Here is a 19,735-nt window from a genome sequence, read left to right as displayed (position 1 = left end):
GGCGGATCGCACGGCGGTAGATAGTGCACCGAAGGTCGCGAAGTGTCCAGCTGACGTGCGGCTCGACGTGTCCTCATCGCCTCGTTGCACCTCAGGTCTTGGCATGCTGGGGCATTACTCGGAGGCCCGCGCCTACGTGAATCGAGACGAGGAGGCGCAGCAGCACGCCGACGTCTTCCTCGACTTTGACGACGATCCCGTCAGCAAGGAGGCCATTCAACATGATTGGAGCGGCATGCTGTTCTCTCAGGAGGAGAATCCCTTTGTCGACGAGGACAACGATTTTATCCTCATCGCCGAATGCAACGAAGTCCATGGACCGATGCCACTAGTGAGCGTCACCCTGGTTTCTTGTTTGCTGCCGACCTCTAACGTTGCACTGAATGCCTGTATAATTTTGGCTTAAATTGGGAAATGACTTAGTTTTGTTTTTCATTTCACACGAATTGACATGAAAGACCTGCTTTCACGGTTTCATTGAAGTTCTGGGCAACATGACCAATTAAGAACAAGTTGTTAGTTCTACATTTAGCAGCTAGAAACATTTGCTTGTACACTAACATGGCCAAAGTATTCTGCTAGGCATTCATGACCAGTGTACTTATAAAAGCTATTGACATTGATATAGATACCTTGCACCTGACATTATCGGTGCCAAAGTAGTGAACAGTGCTTAGCTTCAGCAGTGCAGGCCAGAACAAGTTTCAAGAAGTGGATGATAGAAATGCGCGCCTTCTGGCAGTGCTCCTGGCTCGCCAGCGTGGCGGCTACTGTGATGTTAGTGCAGGTTATGTATACTGTCAGGGGACAAAAATATCCAGGATTCGCCTGCAGCAGCTGAAATGCGAAGCTTTGTGACCGGACTTTGGCTCGAGACCACACTTGTGAAAGTTAAACTCATACAGTCATTCTCTAACGTGTGCTAGTCAAACCAGGTGTCCGTGCCACTCACTGCACCTGTACATCTAGATCAGCATTTGCATGTTGTCCGCGATAGTATGTGAAGAGGTTGAGTACAATCTAAAGCATGTTTAGATTGATAGGACCAGGTATTCTATTATCGACTTTTCTGTTCCGACTGAAGTCCCCATACCTCTCTGTTCCCAGAAAAATTGAGAACAGTCAAGAGAGAATCGAGTACCTTTAGTAACATTCACTGTATACTTCTCTGCACAATGAGCGATGACGATTCTAAGACATGCTGGCTCATTGGCTGAAGCTTGTAAACTGTTTCTGACTGGTACTAACAACACTTGGAGTTTTGTGAAAAGATGTGTTTGGTTTAAAGTGGTTCCTTTTAAAATGGCGTATGAATAAGTCATCAAAGCATTTTTGTTTCTTTTTCTATGTTCACTATATGTTGGGAGCAGCACGTAGGCTTATCACTCTGGTGACTACGCGAGGCACAGCTAGAGGGCTCTGGAACTGTAATGTTCATATGTGACAGTTTGTGCAATATTGAAAATTTGTGTCGATGTTTTAGGCACCTTATATAAAAAGTTTATTGTCCCTTTAAATTGAGTGTGACAGAAAGCAGTAGGCATTCATAACCTGATGTGCACCTCATGCACTTGCTGCTATCATTTATCATCCACATGCAATGCTATGCACGTCAACGATAAAACCACTTGATAGGCTTTATTCTCATGTCAACCAAGTATTCATTCAATCTCAAAGCTGCATGTCTTGCTTCTTGAGGGTGCACTGCAGGGGTTGCTGTCAGATACTTGACAAATGTGACCAATCATTTCTGCAACATTTACACAAGACTCTAGTAAAGATAGGTTCGTTCTTCTTGGTCGTGGTGAGATTTCGTATAACTCGTATACCGGGCTCCACCACCGGGTGCCCCACCGTCCGAGACGAGACGGTATAACAGACGAGATCCGGCAAAACTTGACTGAAGGAAGGAAAACTGAAACTTTATACAGGAATTCACATATTTACAACAGAATAAACGGCAAGCATGATTACATGGAACTGGCTAAGGGAAAATCTTCCCTCCTTGGCATCGCCAAAGATGCAAGGGATCTAAATCTAGCTCAGAACCCCTTTTCCCGGCTCCGGACCTGGTTTTAAAGACCTAGGAGACTGGCCCACCCCTTGCATCACCCAATCACAAACAACTAACACCTGATTGGTTCAAAAACTGTATGGCACGCCTTCCCGCTTCGGCAAGGTTCAAAACCCTTTCCCTAAAATGCCCAACACGAAAAGAACATCAAAATAGCTATACGAACATGGCATTCCGGGAATAGACACTCGAAATGATTGGCCCACCAGGTTTAGGTGGCACGCCCCATGCCTTCACAGTATTGCTCACACTCTCGCCCCCAGAAGAAAAAGCAAAAACAACCTCCCATTGTGCTCGCAGGTGCAATCGTTTTCCTTTGACTCTCGTCCGGCCCGCAGCTGTTCCGCACTTAGTCCTGTCATCGGGCCACAGCGGGGCGCCTCTCGTGCGCATACGCGGCTTAGCTTGCCGCTGTTACGGACGAGGCGCGACAACATTCCGGGCGGGTTCAAGCGACTGGGAGTCGTCTCTCGACAGATGCTTCAAGGAGGCGCCGGCGTGTCCGCGGTGCCACTAATGCACGCGGCGGCGTCAACGAGGGATCCGCATCTGTTGTTTACGGGGGTTAAAATGGACGTCCGCCGCCCGGGACAATTCCCCGAAACCGACGTCCCCATTAGCTCACGGCACGGGACCCCCCCGCGGGACGCAATGACAGTGTGTCGGGTGTCGGCAAGGGCGGCGGGCCGCGGCGCCGCGAGCCATCGGCGGTGGACGCGGCTGTGTTTGTTTAAGGCGAGCAGCTAAATGCTCCCGCCTCGGAAAGAGACCCCGTTTTCCCGTAATGAAACCTTCTGCGCGAGGGCAGCATCGGCCTTTCGGTCCCCGCGCAGCGTTGTGCAGCGCAGGTGCCTGACCTTCGAAGCCGAGTGGGCCCCCATTAGGGCTGTTCATCACTGCCGCAGAGACAGCAGGAACCACAATGTGCCGGAAGTGGCGAGAGTGTGTTGGGGACTAATTTTCGGGCACCTCCTGGCATCTGCACGAAGTACGAGTGTTCGCGATACTTTCCGTCAACGCTGCCCGGCCCTTTCCACTGCGGGAACATTTTTCCAGGACGTTGCTCGTCAAACACCAGCACACTGTCTCCTATCTGAAAAGTTTTGTCCTTCGCCCGCCTGTTGTACTGGGTCGCGTACGCGTTCTGCTGCTTCGAGCTCACTAATTGTGCCACCTCCGCTGCATGCTCTAGGCGCCTCTTCAGCTCCCGCATATACTGTGATGGGGACGGCCCCAGCATAGCTGGTACACTTATCTGTCCCGCCCAGCTGCGCTTTAAAACCACCAGCGGACCGGTTGGTTCTCGCCCGTACAGCATCTGGAACGGGGCGACGCCCGTCGTGTCATGTGGTACCTCGCGGTACGCCCATAACAAGAAGGGCACAAACTTGTCCCATTCCTTTCCTTCCTCCTGGATGATATGATACAGCATGTTCTTAAATGTCCGGTTCCAACGTTCGACCGCGCCGTTACTTTCGGGGTGCCCCGGCGTTGAAAACCTTGGCGAGCAGCCTAGCCTCTTCAGAAACTCTTGTGTGAGTTCGGCCGTAAAGTTTGTCCCGCAGTCTGAGGCGACTACTTCCGGAATTCCCGTCCGGCTGAACACCGTCAGGAGCGCGTCACAGGTGGCCTTCGCACTGAGGGAGCGCAAGCACACCACCTCAGGCCATCGTGTGCACAAATCGATGATGCACAACGCGTACCTGTGACCCCTTCCTGAGGGTGGATCCAATGGACCTATAACGTCGACGTTGACCTGTTCGAACGGGTATCGAGGCCTCGTTAGCGGTTCTATCGGCACTCTGTCCGTCTGGCGACGATCCGCCCTTGTCTGGCACCCATGGCAGCTGTTACAGTATGCCCTTACATCCCCTTCAATACCTGGCCAATAAAACGTGTACTTGATTCGCGCCTTAGTTTTCCTGAATCCAAGGTGACCGCCCCAGTTTGATTCATGGGCTAACCTAAGTACTTCTTGACGTCGGGATTTAGGGAGCACCAGCTGCATTACTGGTTGCCCAAGCAAGTTTTCCTTATGGTAGAGGAGACCGTCTACTTCAGTTATGCCACCTTTCCCAGCCCTGGCGTTTTTCCACACTTCTTGCAATGTGGCGTCATTGCGCTGCTCCTCCCCGAAAACCGCCGAGGCGCTGCTTTCCTCGGTTACACTACGAGCTGTGTCTTCGGCGATTAGTGCGCCGCTCTCGCTTGCCCTGCCGACCACCGCGTGCACTTCCGCGTGGGGAGTTACGCCCTCCTTGACTGGTTTCTCTTCTAGCGGCCCGTGTAACTTGTCCCGTTCCACCCCCACGTGGTCTGCCACCTGACCGTCGTTCGCCTCTACTAGCCCCTTCATATCACACTCCTCCCTCAGTGACTCCCATGCTTCCTCCGAAAGTAAACAGTCCGTTCTCGACGCTAGCTTGTCGGTCAGAGCGCATACCACTGGCACCGCTTCTTTAATCTCGGAGAAAATGCCTGCCCCGCGGTTTAACATCAGGGGCACAACTGCAAGCTTAGCCCGTACCTTTTCACCAAAGGCTGACACCAATTCGATGGACCCATGTGGCTCCACCAGTCCCGGGGGTACTATGCTCTCCCGCACAACCGTGATTTCTGCGCCTGTGTCCAGAATTGCATTAATTTGCCTATTCTGACAAGACAGAGTTATCGGTCTTAGTTCGCTTTGTGCGGCCGCTCGTGCCTGTGTCGCCACCCGTGCAGTAAGGCTTTCCCCTTTAGCGTTAAGCGCTTTCGTGGGTGTTCGTCCCGAGCCATGCGGGCATTCGGCCCTCCTGTGACCCATCGACCCACACGAAAAGCACCCTTTATATTTCTGCTTCGTGTCCGGCCTTTGTATTCCTGTCGCCTCCCGTTTGGGTTGGTACGTATCTCGCTTTCCGTCTCGACCATTTGAGCTCTCCCCCTTTTTCTGCTCGTGCTTTTTCACTGCGCTGTTCTTTCCCTGCGCTTCCTCGAACGTCTGCAGTAATGCCGCCAACGTTGGCGCTTTCTTCCATCCCTCACCCTCCTGCAAAGTTACGTATCGAAGGGCGTCCTCAGACAGGGTGTTCTTTAGTTGGTCCGCCACTAGCAACTCAACAATTCCCTCCAACGTTTTCACCCCCCTTTCCTCCACATAGAAATTGAGATAACTCTGCAGGCGAGTCGCAAACGCCCTCCAGCTCTCATTAGGCAGTTTTTTTCGATGTTATGAACCTTCTGCGATATTCTCCCGCTGAGAGCTTAAGCTCTTCTAGCACCACTTTCTTCAGGACTTCGTACTCCTTATGCTGCGAAGGTGTCAAGCGCGTCGACAAGAACCGCACCTTATCCACTATTAGCGGAAATACAATTTGGCCCCACTGTTCCTTCGGGACCGCGTAGGCCTCCAGGGTGTGTTCAATCGACTCGAACCAGACAGGCACTTCTGCCTCTGCCGGGAACTTCGGGAGCACTCCCGACAACCATTTCGAGTACCGACAGAACTCCGCTCGCGAGTCGCTTCTCTCCAACGCCGTGGCGTTCTGCTCCAGGCTTACTCCTTTGTTGCTTGCTTGGAATTTTGCAAGTTCAAGCTGGACCTCGAGAGCTCGACGGTGCTCCTCAGCAGCTCTGGCCTCTTCTTTTTTCATTTCCAGAGCCATCTTGCTAATCTGAGCGTCAGACACAGACGAACTGTCCTCCGAAACAACCGTTTCCTCTCCCTCACTCATCGTGCTCGCTTTCCGCCTGTCCGGGTTTAAGTGTGCGAACCGGGTGTTCATGCACTCCCAGACCGCCTATCCAGACAGCAATGCCCCCGCCAAGGTGAAAGGCAAAGAGGACTCACCCACTGATGAGATGCACCTCGCTGGCGTCCGACTTTCGTCGCTGTCGCTGTCTCTCTGTCGCCGCCCGCTTCCCCACGCAGCTTCTCCCGACCGGCTACCGCCTTGCGCTGCTGGTCCACCCTTGGAGTCTCCGCTGCTGGTTCCCTTGGAAGCTGCCGATTCCTGCCTTCAGCTCTTGCTCCTCCTCAGCCGCCGATGCTTGGCCCGTTGCCGGAACGTCGTCTCTTCCTCCTTTGCTATCTCCTGATAACGAAAGGATCCTGTCGACTGCGCCAGTAAAGATAGGTTCGTTCTTCTTGGTCGTGGTGAGATTTCGTATAACTCGTATACCGGGCTCCACCACCGGGTGCCCCACCGTCCGAGACGAGACGGTATAACAGACGAGATCCGGCAAAACTTGACTGAAGGAAGGAAAACTGAAACTTTATACAGGAATTCACATATTTACAACAGAATAAACGGCAAGCATGATTACATGGAACTGGCTAAGGGAAAATCTTCCCTCCTTGGCATCGCCAAAGATGCAAGGGATCTAAATCTAGCTCAGAACCCCTTTTCCCGGCTCCGGACCTGGTTTTAAAGACCTAGGAGACTGGCCCACCCCTTGCATCACCCAATCACAAACAACTAACACCTGATTGGTTCAAAAACTGTATGGCACGCCTTCCCGCTTCGGCAAGGTTCAAAACCCTTTCCCTAAAATGCCCAACACGAAAAGAACATCAAAATAGCTATACGAACATGGCATTCCGGGAATAGACACTCGAAATGATTGGCCCACCAGGTTTAGGTGGCACGCCCCATGCCTTCACAGTATTGCTCACACTCTCGCCCCCAGAAGAAAAAGCAAAAACAACCTCCCATTGTGCTCGCAGGTGCAATCGTTTTCCTTTGACTCTCGTCCGGCCCGCAGCTGTTCCGCACTTAGTCCTGTCATCGGGCCACAGCGGGGCGCCTCTCGTGCGCATACGCGGCTTAGCTTGCCGCTGTTACGGACGAGGCGCGACAACATTCCGGGCGGGTTCAAGCGACTGGGAGTCGTCTCTCGACAGATGCTTCAAGGAGGCGCCGGCGTGTCCGCGGTGCCACTAATGCACGCGGCGGCGTCAACGAGGGATCCGCATCTGTTGTTTACGGGGGTTAAAATGGACGTCCGCCGCCCGGGACAATTCCCCGAAACCGACGTCCCCATTAGCTCACGGCACGGGACCCCCCCGCGGGACGCAATGACAGTGTGTCGGGTGTCGGCAAGGGCGGCGGGCCGCGGCGCCGCGAGCCATCGGCGGTGGACGCGGCTGTGTTTGTTTAAGGCGAGCAGCTAAATGCTCCCGCCTCGGAAAGAGACCCCGTTTTCCCGTAATGAAACCTTCTGCGCGAGGGCAGCATCGGCCTTTCGGTCCCCGCGCAGCGTTGTGCAGCGCAGGTGCCTGACCTTCGAAGCCGAGTGGGCCCCCATTAGGGCTGTTCATCACTGCCGCAGAGACAGCAGGAACCACAATGTGCCGGAAGTGGCGAGAGTGTGTTGGGGACGCGTCCTGGCAGCCCACGGACTGGGCACGTGATCGACCTCACAGTGATTCAACGCAGCTGCCCATTCGATCCCTTCACAACTCTTATGACAGTCCATGCCATATATTTTACGCACCACTGCTAGTGGCTCGTAGGTTCCTGAAGTAAGCAGTAAATTGATCTGGTCACTGCTATTTTTTGGAACAATACAATTGATTTTTTTTCTCAGTAATGAGTGCACACACATCTGTGTACTGCTAGGGTAGGTACTGCAAATATTCTCTACAGTTTTTTTCTGCACTTAAGAAATTTTATACCTTTTTGGTCTAATGCATCCGCCCCACTCTCTTTTCCCTGCAGATCACCATACCTCACAACATAGGAGACAGGGTGGAAGGCATAGACATCAACTCATTAGTAATCAGTATACTCTCTGTTGACTATCAGCAAGTAGGAGCGTAAGTATCTCACCTGAAAGAAAAAGAAGCAAAGATACTCTACAGGTTACAGATCATACCTCAGAACTTCTCGTATTGTTCGTTTGATTTGCGTTGACATAGTTGAAGAACAACTCCAGAGGATTTTCGAACATTTTGAGTTGACGATCATATCGTATTTCTTGCATCTCCCTCTCTTAGTTGCAAAGAATAGTTTTCAAAATTGTGAGGAAAACGTAATGAAACAGCAAAAACTGGGAAGAGACTGGCTTTTGATCAGCGCATGATGTCGCTGATACTCTTATGAAACCTGTAATGTTTCCATGTAATGGTTAAACTGGCAACTGTAAGGGATAACTTAAACCGCTATTTGTCTGCTAATCACCAAAAACTAGCTCGAAATTTTTTACTTCAGCAAACATAGAGCGAATATTAATGGGCGGATAGCTTGTAATGTCTCACACGCAAGTTTGGCCGTAGAAATCATCCTAATTGAGGCCACAAAATAGGAGAATTTTTAAATCAAATTGCTCAAAAACAAAACACTGCCTGACTGTGAAATTTAGCATCAAGGATTAGAACTCTGATTAGAACCTACTGTAAAAGTTTCAGTAAAATGCCTGGATGTCAAAGGCTCCAGGGTTGCTTTTTCATGTGGCACTAAATACTAGTAAAGTGGAAACCATGAACAAAATACACTGGTGATATTGCTTTCATTTGCAACATAACAAAACAGCAGGTGCGCTCTGTACTGTTTTACAAAGCACTATGTACAGTGTCTTGAGGGTGCAATTTGAGATTTTCATTTTTATTCGTGCCTAGTGCCTCTGAAGCAGCTAGTGTTAAGGCAGAGCACATTTTGTGCTGTTTGTTTTCAGGTAATTGTTTTGCGCCCCAAGCACTAGAGCATACCTTGAAAACAGCTATCTCATCCCACTGCTTTGTCTTGATTTTTCAGCTCTTCAACGTTTCCGAAGCTAGACAGCCAAATCTTGATGCCAAGTATACGAGATGATCTGCACATTTTTGTCAACTACTCAGTCATGCTAGATCCCAAGGCAAGGGGTTTTGTTCGGCCCATGTGCATTGCCTACGCATCATCAGACAAAGGGTATGGCTAACTTGCAGACTATTTCTTGCCTAAAAGTGGTGAAAATTGATGCCATGCTGTTGGAAGATTTTCCGTATTTTGCACTTTCAAAATGTTCAGTCTTGTGCTGCTAGCATTTAGTTGCCTGTTGATAATGGCAAGAAATGGTTGGATGCTCATCAGAAAACACATTATTATATTTGGCCGGTGTGAATAAGTTCCACTGGGCATTGTTCAGTGATGTCTCTGTAAACTTCTCTTCAGGAAACTGGTGAAGAACACACCCTACATTCGGTCTGCACTGATTGAGGTAATATTGTGAACTTCACTTGTCGTTCTTAAACTTCTTTTTTTGATGTGTTAGTTGTTGCAAAATTTATTCTGAATTTGTTAAATTCCTCCTTTTCCTGTTCCGACCTGCAGGCATCTTTAGCACTCAAATTATTCAACATCAAGTATTTTGTACAAGGAGTCAAGAATCTGCTCAAGGACGTCAAGTATACTAGGAAAAGTATGTAATTGTTTCTGTTATGTTCGCTTTTTCTTGTAGTTCATGTTGACCATAGCACTTGTGGTGAATAATGCAGATTTATAACTCCATGATTCTGCTTGTGGCAGCTGGCCTATGATGCCATCAAGCCTGCTCATACACGAGCAACACTAACATTTCTATGAACCTCTGTTGTCATCACCACATGTCATCAGAGCCGGAGGACAATAATAAAAGGGGGGCATCAGCCATCACATGATCAGTGTGTAGAGATCAGATTTGTTATATTTTGACTACTCATTCTGTACTCCATGTGCACTGCTTTCACTATATGTGCACAAATTAAATCTTTTTTGTTAGTTTGGATGTCAAGAATAGTTTAGTTTCACAGCTTGCCAGTTGCCTGGAGGCAGGTATTAAGACCTCTGAGGCTGTGCACCTAACAGTAGCCATTTATTTTTTGTTAAAGGTGCCACGTTGCTGTGAGAGCTGTTCTCATATTTCATTTTTGGACTATGAAAACGCACCTTAGAAATGCCTCCGCAAACACGTCAGCTGACTCATAGTCGGACGAGAAGCGTAACTGAATATAAGGAAATAATTCTGAGTAAAACATGCGATGAGCTTGATCTGTTCTTAGGTCACATACTTCAGGCTAATGTAAGCGTAGTGGAACTTCTCACATTCCTCTCATATTGTGATCTCATATAGTGAAGAAAATGTTCCAGGTTTGGGAAAATTCAGGCATAAGTTAAATATATGATGGAAGTTTCTGCATGTCGCACAACATTTTTTGACGGTCAGAAGCGGCTGGAAACCAATTAGTCTGACACATTTTAGTGGCCTGATGCCTCCTGTCACAAAATAATCACAAATGTGATTTTTGTATTGTGTGATATGTGAACGACAGGATTCTTACATGATGCTTTACGGTAACACAACATATATTGATTGAACCTTAGGGACTGGCTTTGAACAAAGTATTAGCATTCTTCTCTCCTTGCTTCAGTTTGTCATGTTCTCCTTTATTTCCACCTATACTTTGAGAGAATTTTATTGCAAATTAATAAAATGGTTTCCTTCTGTTGTGCATCGACAGCAAGCATTGGATGTGGTCAGCGCATGGATATGTTGAATGGGGTGGCCATTTCGGAGGCCAGCTTTCATGAGTCACTTAACAAGTATGAGGACGTGCTGGAGTCTACACTACAGGAGATAGAGGACTCCCTGGCTGCCAACTGCCCCTTTGATGCAAGTCCAGTCTTTCATTTTTACGGCCTTATCAGCATAGTACTTACGCTAGTGAACGTGAAATGTCCGTAGGAACATATTTTATTTTCTTGGTAATGGTGAAGAACTAATTAATATAAAGGATTTCTTTGACTTTTGGATGTGCTTATAAATGCTTGCTTGTCCCCTTTATTCAGGTAAATGTGAAAGGAGTTGAAGCAGCAGCTCAAAAAGATATTATGCTTGTTAACGTTGCCAGATACACTGTGCTTACTTCCACCGTGCTTTCTGGTGGGTTGCAGTGTTATCAACTTTCTGTTCCAGTGCAAAGTGTGGGTGTGATGGGACATTAATTTTGTGCCTGAATACTTGTATGATTAAACCTGTTGCAACAGCCACCTGCTGAGCCAGGAAGTAATGGTGACATGTGCATTTAGTGATCAATTTTGAGCCACACCAATTCTTTTTTTTAGCAATTGCTGACAGTGATTTTAACCGTTGCTGTTTGAATTTCTTTTTTGTCTTGTTTGTGTAAGGGCACATATTCACATCACAGGTACTTTGCTTTCTAGTTTTTTGTGCTTTGTCTACTTGTGTCTGCCTCATGACAGTACTGCATTGCTAGAAAAGCCAAAAAAAGTTTGATCTTTATTTGTATTCAGGAATCACCATTTTGTTGCGCTCACTGTGAGACAGGACAAGCAATGCATTAAACATTAATTGCAGTTGTGTAGCTGCAGCAGGTGACCAGGCTCTCTCTGAAGATGTTACTGCGTTTTAAGCTAGCAAAGTACAATGCACATCTTTGCTCACATGGTGAAGGTTCAAATGTTGTTATACTATTAAGTGTGATGAAAGAAGACTTGAGTGGATGGGTTCTGTACTGAGACATGTTTGAATTGCCATAGTGGATTTCAAGCTGTTGTGCAAAGCATTGTCAGTGCAGCTGTTGCATCCAGATTCACTTGGAAAGTGTTCTCGAAATTCGAGCGTGTAACAGGCTGGCATGGATTCAGTTATATAACAGGCTGCTGTTCAGTTCAAAGGAAAAAATGATTAATAGGGATATCTTGAGGTCACACTTGATCACTGAACCTGTCTGGCTTTATTTTAACCAAAAGCTTGCTTTTTGTTGTAATTCCTTGAACAAGCTTGCGACAAGGTTGAACCTTATCCTCGAGCTGTTTTTTGATACTGCAACTGGACATGAGTCCTCTGTGAAAGCCTTCTTTATAGCCATAGTGGAAGCACATTTGAAGAGAAAAGTTATTCGGATATGTTTGTTTGTTAGCAAAATTTGCAAAATGGTTCTTCTGTGCATGTTTCTATTGGGTTTTGGTGTAGCCACTCCTTTCACTGAATATTTTCAAGTTTGCGTGAGAGGATTCTTTTTATGCAGACTATTTACTTCATCATCATCATTTACTCTTATCTACCCTGATGATGCAGTACAGAGTGTGGTGGGGAAGAATGGAAGGTGATCACAGGGCACAGTAAATAAAACATGCAGATATAAATATAAACAGCAGACACAAGTAAATCATAGTTCTGTGTATTGTGGCATTCTTAACATGTGTGTCCTTTGTTCCTTCGCTGCACAGGCTGATCACGCTCGCAGCATTAAGCACCAGGCCAAGGACTTGATCCGCCACCTACAAAGTCTGCCAAGGCTCAGCCCTGAGCTGGAGCGTTTCCTCCAGTTTGCCACCCAGAAGACACCTACTCATGAGGTTAGCCTGGCTTTGATCTCGTCCTAGCTGATATACTGGCCTGTTCCAACTAGGCTTTGGCTCTTTAACGTCTTGACCTTTCACACCCTTGTCAGGCAGGTTTCATAAAGATTGGTTTCACTGTGGCTGCCACTGCAGGTACCGTTGGCAACACTGAGGCTTGTTGACTTGAAAGTCTTCATGCTAGCTTTGGCTTGTATAGCAGTGAAATGCCAGAAAAATAGGGGAGCTACAGCTTATCAGCCTGTTCATATCAGCATTGCATGACACTGCCTGGCCTTGCATAACGCAGCATTGCACTTTGCCAGCTTTGTCTAGCATCAAAACAGATAGCGGGTCACTATGGCAGCTCAGCCTTATCAAGAGCTTGTCAGGAGAACAGCTGACACAGTAGGTTTGTATCTTGTTGTAGGATAAGAGCCAGCCCCATTATCAAGCAATGTGTGCACTTATGTAGCCTTGTCTCTGTTATGGCTCAAGTGAGAAGGTATTACTATGGTTTTTCCACTGGTCAACATCTACGGAATGCTTTCTATTTGTATTCATGCACTGGGCAGGCCTCAGAAGTCAGTTTTTTTGTTGTTGTGTAGAACACACATGCAAGCACTGCAAAGGTATAGAAATTTTTTTAAACTAGCATTCTTTCTGTGGGAAAAAAATCAGTATTCTGTGTCCCTTTATTGCATTTCACTCTCTGCTAAACATTGTTAACTTTGTCAACTTTTTTGTAAATTTTTGTTTTTTTGTAATACTTCTAGTTCAACAATACCTCGCCGTGTGTTAGGGTCCTGTGACAGGGCCAGTTGGCAGGGCAGCACCTTACTGTATAGGACGTCAGAAGAATTTGTGACCTGTGAAAGAAAAAAAGCTTGCCAAAGGCCATGCTATTACAGTTGCAGCTCACTTTTTTTGGAAGCAGTAAAGAGACGAGTATTTGTGAGAGTGGAAGTGCTTGTCTTTGAATTGTGCTGTCAATGTAGCCTGCGTAATAAACTTTAGGGTCTTCTCTTTTGCAAATATGCTTTCATCTTTTGATTGTAGCACCATTGTCATTGTGATATCCCGTAATGACCAGTTTTGTTGCTAATGCACAGATTTCCAATGTTGTTGCTGACAGCATGGGTACAATAGTAACTGAGGTTTCGTTGAAACATTGTGCAGCTTTGAAGTATTGCTTATCTTATTTTATGCACATATGGTCGCTTTCTTTCTATCCGTCTAGCCCAGAGAGCTGAAGATACCATTTCAAAGGGACTATGAGCAGGGGTTGGTTCCCTTGAGAGACATCTGGAAGAAAGGCTTCATTCTTTGCATCTACTGGCTGTATGTCACATACAAGGTGACTAAGTTTCAGATATTTTGTCGCTCTGGGACTCACATTTGTTATAACATTACCAAAGCTACTTTATACACTTTCCCTCTGTTTGGCGTCTCATCTGTCATAGCTTATTTTGTTTGTGGGCACAGCATGGAGCGTTCTCTACTTCTTTTCCTGAAGACCTTGTGACACACAGTTATGTCAGTTCTTTGGTCTGGTAGTATTGCTATGGTGGCAGCAATGACTGTGCCAGTACATATCGTTAGCTGTAGTTGTGCTGTATTAATAAACTGCTGTGCAGTGTTCATGTTACTTGTATCTATGAAAAAATAACCTTGAAAAGTGTCTGTAGTCATTTGGAACATCTCACCATCTCTTGCATTGTAAGCTGCAGACTCCTTGGGATTAATAACTCCCGGATCCTGTGAATGTGCCCTGCATGTCACGTTGTGTACCTCTTGTTTGTAACTTTAATTTTCTATGATGTTACTCTTAATCTATTCTGCATGAAGATATCTTAAGTGCGTGGGCTCAGTAAGTGTAATTTGTTTTGCTAGAACATTCAATTAATGCTGTATTTGCAAAGCTGCTCATTCTTCATTCTGCTGCTTTTTCACCAGTCTGCTCTTTCATTTGCATAGCTTTGGACGGCCTTGCAGATTTTTGTATGTGTGCTGTCATTTCCTAGTTTTTCAGAAGGAGAGCCGAGAGTGTTGCCATATGCCTGCAGCAGGAAAAGCCGCGTAAGTGTGCCGCAGCTGTTGTTTTGTATCTTTATCTTAGTTTGGTGTAAGCTTTGACAGAGAATTGATGCTTGTAAAAACTTTGCTTGCAGTGTCTTCATTACGCTATGGAGCCTGCCTAAGGTCAGCAGACTCCACAAGGTAAAAGAGAGTTCTTACCTCTGTTTTCTTGTCGCAAAAGTTATTTGCTACTAGCTTTTGGTCTCCTTTCGCTGCTGTGTGTTAGCACACTCTTGACAAAAGTCTTTTAGCTGTGTGACCATGTGAGCGAGGAACAGAGGCAATTCACTGTGTCTAAAACTTGAGCCCTGTGGTTGCTTATTTGCCCTCATTTTAATTTAGCATGAAGTGAGTTAAGGTTCATTGGCAAGTTTGCTGTATTATGTGGCTGTGTATCTGCTACATTGTCAATCTCTTATGCTGAAAGTAGTTCTTTTGAAAAAGTAGCAGCCTCTTTGTTTTAGTCATTCTTCATTTCATAATTCAGTGTTCTTACAATTTCAGGCCCTCGGCTCCTAACCTTGTCTCGAATGGCAATGTGTCGTCCCATGATAAGTCTTCAAGGTCTAGTCAACCAATGTGTGTAAGTGCTGCTGTTCATATAGTAGAAGAGGCAACTTTTTCTGTTTTGCTAAGTGTTCATATGTATTCTGTATAGGTGTAGTGATGGTAAATACAGCACTCTATTAAGAAGTTACGAGTTCTCTCCCCCTCTCCTTTGCCAGATCTATTACCGCCTTGCCCATCCTGAGCGCCTCCCATTTGACAAGGCAGCCAGTGGTGTGTGGGATGTGGACAGTGGATTTCTTGACTGCTTCTCCCATCTGCACCTCGACAAAGTGTAAAAATGCACTTTTCTTTAAATTGTGCCATACAATGCGTGTCTAGTGTAAGTTTCAGTTTAATATTGTGTAGAGAGCATAGGTGAAATTTTTTAGTGAATGTCTTTGTTGAGAGTTTTGTGCAAGCTTTTTAGTGCAATCTTCCAAGGTATTTGTAAGTTATGAATTTACTACGCTATGTTCATGAAAAAGCCTCAGTAAGTGATGAATGAGCAGCCTATGACATTATGGAGGGTACAAATTTCATATGTATAAACAAAGCATTGCAGACAACAATGGAACAGAATTAAGGCAAATACTACACAGCATGTAGCTATAGTGGCATGGCATGTTGTTACATAGCATAGCATGGTAAGTATTATACCGATGTACTATACATAGTATTGCTAAATGGTATGTAGCAATAGAATATCGCTTACAGTGTCCCATTGACTGAGCTATCCATAGCTGTTAGACTTGCTACTTGACATTTACAAAATTACAGTGTCTTCCTGCCTTCTTTGGCATTAGTTACCTTGGTCGATTTCATTAAATTCCTTTTCTCATCACTTTGATAGATTGGTTCCATGAATTAAGAAACATATCACTGAAGACTCCAGTTTTATCAGTGTTAACCATTTCTAAACAGTCTGGTACATTGAAGTCATGGCATCAGACGCTGAAATGATCTTGTAGCTTTTCATGTGCTGAAATGAGCCTTGGATAAGTGGGCCGGGAATCAAGTTATGGGTCATTAAGGCTGAACATCTTGCCAGAGGTAATAACAAAATGCTGTGTAGTTCATAGCGCAAGTACTGTCGGAATAGGGTAATACTGTTCACTAGGAAACGTTATTGTCTTCAGATACATGGTGTGGTATGGTTTATGGAGTTTAACATCCAAAAGCGCCAAATGGGATACGAGGGACACCGTAGCGGAGGGCTTCAGATTAATTTCAACCACCTGGGGTTTTTTAGCGGGCACTGACATCGTAAATACATGGGTGCCTTGCATTTCTTCTCCATCGAAACATAGCCACTGTGCCCAGTATCGAATCCACATCCTCAGTCTCAGCAGTTGAGCATTCTAACCAGTGAGCCACCATGGCAGGGCAGTTTCAGATAAATAATGGGTAGCTAGCGATTTTAAGTTACCACATGTTACTAGCTCCTAAATAGCGTGGAACTGTCTATGGTGGGGGTATTTTCGCCCTTGTATGCATGTCTCTTTCACTCTGCAGTGCACTTGAAAGAGGAAAGGAAAATGGAGACATTCACCGGTCGTTAGCAAGCATGCCACTGCCTGAGGAGCTGTACAGTAAGTGTTCACTTCAGTTGGCTTCTTTTCTTCAAGTTGTCCAGAGATAGTTTTCAGTGCAGTTGATCTGTATGCTGTCCTGTAATTTCGATACAGTACTGCAGAAGTCGTACCAGTTGTTGGCCAACATACGGTAGAGCATATAGCAGACACAGAGCACCATATTGGTTCAATGATGTAATGAGCCACTTCCACCTCTTCTGTATAAGAAAATCTAAGGAATTAATGATTTATACATGTCATGCACTAGAGTTCATGCAAAACTTGAGGCACTAAGCGTCTGAATTCTTGTATCCATCCGCTGATCACATTTTACTGACAGATCCGGGCTGTCTTCAGCAGTTCAATTTTATTGAGTCGGGGTATTATTAATTGGATGGCACTCTGAAAACGTTCCATACATTTTTGATGAATCGCATTGTCTGGTATCGAAATTCCTCTGTATAATCACCTCTTCCTTTCGTGTGAGGAACTTTGTTTTCCTTTTATGATAAGCATTGAGCAGTGTGGTTATCTAAATTCAAGGCAGAGTCTTGTTTACTTAATTGTTGTCCGAATTTGAGTGTATATGTTATCGTAAGTTCATTGCTGCTTGCATCAGAAGAGACATTGGGGAACTTAGACACAACCCTTGGAGGTGGTGTTTGGGGTGGGTCCTATTGGTGCAGTACATTTCATGAACTTTTTTAAGAAAAAACAAGGATGCCTGTATGGCTTTTAGAATAGGTTGCTCCCTTAGGAGTATGCCCCTTTTGGGTGTCCCCTTTGAGAGCGAAGAAAGTACATGTCTTACATTGCTTGAAATACTGCATGGTCCACTGTATTTGACAAGCTCTTATATGGGTATTTTATTCTCAGGCAGGTTCGAAGCTGAAAGCAGAAGAATCGGTGGGTCTGGTAAGTCGTGCACTGTTTTCGTATTTTTTTTTTATTTGATGGCAGAGAACAAACTTTATTGGCAAATAATTTGATATGCAGAAAAAGTCCTCTCTCTCACGGAGACCCATGGCAAGACCAAAACATCAGGTATGCTTTGGTTGCACCGATGTTTACTGTGTAGCGAATGTAACGTGATGGCTTCATGTAGATGCATGTTTCCAGTTTAGCATTGTCATTAAATAGAAGGAATCTGTTGTCTGTGGGGCTTTTATCAGGTGGTAAGGTACTGATGATATTGCATTCGGGCGTGTATGAATAGGTGGTAATTTCAGATATTTAACTAAATGTAAAATGCTCTGTTCTTGATTTGATCCGAATGTTTGGTGTTTAAGATCTTCGATTATTCATCAGGAGTGAATTTGTATTGTGTCTGGGGGGCTAGCTTTTAGTAGGTTTATTATTATTATTTAGTCATTTTGTTAGTATTTGTAATTATTTTTGTATGGCCAAGCAGATAAACATTTTCCTTGCATTTAAGGTGCTTTCTTAATTTTGGAGTTCGATTTTAAAACTTCAGTGTGCTCTTTCCTTTTGTATGCAATGGCCTTGTACTTTGAAAAACATCTATTTTTATTAGCGCTTTAATTATTGTTCCATGCAGCCTGTTTTTATGCACCTGAAGCATTGAAAACATTCGAATTGAAATTATCCAAAGCATATTTATTCATTTATTTTGCCCGTTGAGTGCATGGCACATTAGAGAGGGGAGTGGCATAAAACAAAAACAGACAAATCATACAAAAAATAAACTGAAAAGACAAAATTGCTGTTTCTTCCAATTCACTTTGAATTAGGGGAGTGCGAATATTCGAAATTTCGAATACGAATCGAATATGTTTGATATTCGATTCGTATTCGAAAATTGATATTCGTGAATTTCCGAATATTTGAAAATTCCCGAATACTCGCCAGCGATCTTATACTGCGCATACTTTCATAAATTCGACCGTGGCAAAACCACAATATCTGGGCAAATTAGCCGATAATCGAGTTAAAAATTCCAGGAAAACAATACAGAGGTCCTATCCCCTTCCTTCGCCATTTATCACGCGGACCGACCGCATCCCGACGCCACAAGGCTTCACCTCGTGTGAATTTCCCCAAGTGGGCTTTCCCACATATCACCCGTGCTGCGAACAAGATGGCCGACGGCCCGCTTCGAGCAATCGCAACGCGAAATCGCGCGTTTTTTTTTTAATCCTTCGGTAATACGTTACATATTTAATGCCCACATCCGAAGAATGCGTCCTGTCGCCTTCATAACTCTCCGAGCGTGACTTCCGCCATCCCGCTATGCGGGAAAGCCTACTTGCGGAATGCCACGGGAGCCTCCTGAAGGGGCGCATCGAGTATTCACAATAGGGCAAACGATCCTGTCAAAATCTCGCCTATTGCATGGTGCATTGTAACCTGCACACCTCTTTAGCGGGCGTAACGGCAGGCGTGGGAACAATCGGACGGCCTTTGTCGCTAGGGCAAAAAAATAGCCTGGCTGCGTAGTTTCGGTTTCTGAGCTTCACCGCTGCCCCGCGGCAACTTCAAATATCGGCCCGCGCATTCGCCGATAGTCCAATCCCAGCTCCGCGCGGCTTATTTCTTTTTCCCTTTTAGAAACCGCCTCGCCGCTCCGACGCCAGTGTGTGTTGCCCTGCCCCTTGCTTGCATTTGTGTTGTTCTTCCAGCACTCCGAAACGGGTGGCTTGTCATGGGCTTACAGGTGTTAGCGCGATGGAGCCGCCTCATAAGGCCTTACTGCATCTTCAGCATTTTCGGCAGATTTTTTTTTTTTGGGGGGGGGGGGGGGGGCAATTTTATTAACAGAGGCCCTCGGATGAATCGGGCATTTCTTCTGGTCCCTTGAACTCCGAATGAATGAGGTTTAATAGCCATCATGTTATTTTTTTGTTGCCAGTCGTCATTTTATGGATTTTGTTTTCCATGACCTCATTATAGTTTGGATACTGTTATGCTGTCTAATCAAGTAGTATACATTTCAGTGCACATTGTAATTTTTTATATGGTACTGAGGCAGTCTAGTTTCGTTTCTTTTACTTGCAAAGACCATAAACTATTTTGAAAAAAAAAAAAAACAGGGCAACAACGTTTGCTTGCTCATCGTTTTCTGGAATTTTTGTTGTACTAAACAGATATTCGATTTGATATTCGAAGCTATTTTTTCTTCATATTCGTATTCGATTCATATT

The 19,735-nt window shown here is 45.6% G+C and overlaps 1 protein-coding gene across 6 annotated transcripts in view; it reads left to right on the top strand.

Moving 5' to 3' along the window:
• LOC144099179 (uncharacterized) overlaps positions 1-19,735 on the top strand; it is a 39,267-nt gene that overhangs the window by 633 nt on the left and 18,899 nt on the right. For 3 of the 6 annotated variants that reach the window (XR_013307335.1, XR_013307336.1, XM_077632311.1), the window contains exons 2-16: positions 96-331; positions 7,777-7,874; positions 8,812-8,964; positions 9,208-9,253; positions 9,367-9,454; positions 10,533-10,684; positions 12,265-12,393; positions 13,616-13,732; positions 14,400-14,454; positions 14,547-14,595; positions 14,959-15,037; positions 15,180-15,295; positions 16,516-16,592; positions 17,451-17,489; positions 17,571-17,618. Coding sequence is in view for 3 of the 6 variants with exons in the window: in XM_077632311.1 (XP_077488437.1) it covers positions 104-331; positions 7,777-7,874; positions 8,812-8,964; positions 9,208-9,253; positions 9,367-9,454; positions 10,533-10,684; positions 12,265-12,393; positions 13,616-13,732; positions 14,400-14,454; positions 14,547-14,595; positions 14,959-15,037; positions 15,180-15,295; positions 16,516-16,592; positions 17,451-17,489; positions 17,571-17,618 (1,474 nt within the window). In the remaining 3 variants the exon portion in view is untranslated. The remainder of the gene's footprint in view (positions 1-95; positions 332-7,776; positions 7,875-8,811; positions 8,965-9,207; positions 9,254-9,366; positions 9,455-10,532; positions 10,685-12,264; positions 12,394-13,615; positions 13,733-14,399; positions 14,455-14,546; positions 14,596-14,958; positions 15,038-15,179; positions 15,296-16,515; positions 16,593-17,450; positions 17,490-17,570; positions 17,619-19,735) is intronic. The other 3 variants (XR_013307337.1, XM_077632314.1, XM_077632313.1) reach the window with 1 other exon arrangement.

Source organism: Amblyomma americanum, chromosome 7 (genome assembly GCF_052857255.1).
Source record: "Amblyomma americanum isolate KBUSLIRL-KWMA chromosome 7, ASM5285725v1, whole genome shotgun sequence".
NCBI classification, from domain to species: domain Eukaryota; kingdom Metazoa; phylum Arthropoda; class Arachnida; order Ixodida; family Ixodidae; genus Amblyomma; species Amblyomma americanum.
This window is presented reverse-complemented; position numbering and strand designations above follow the sequence as displayed.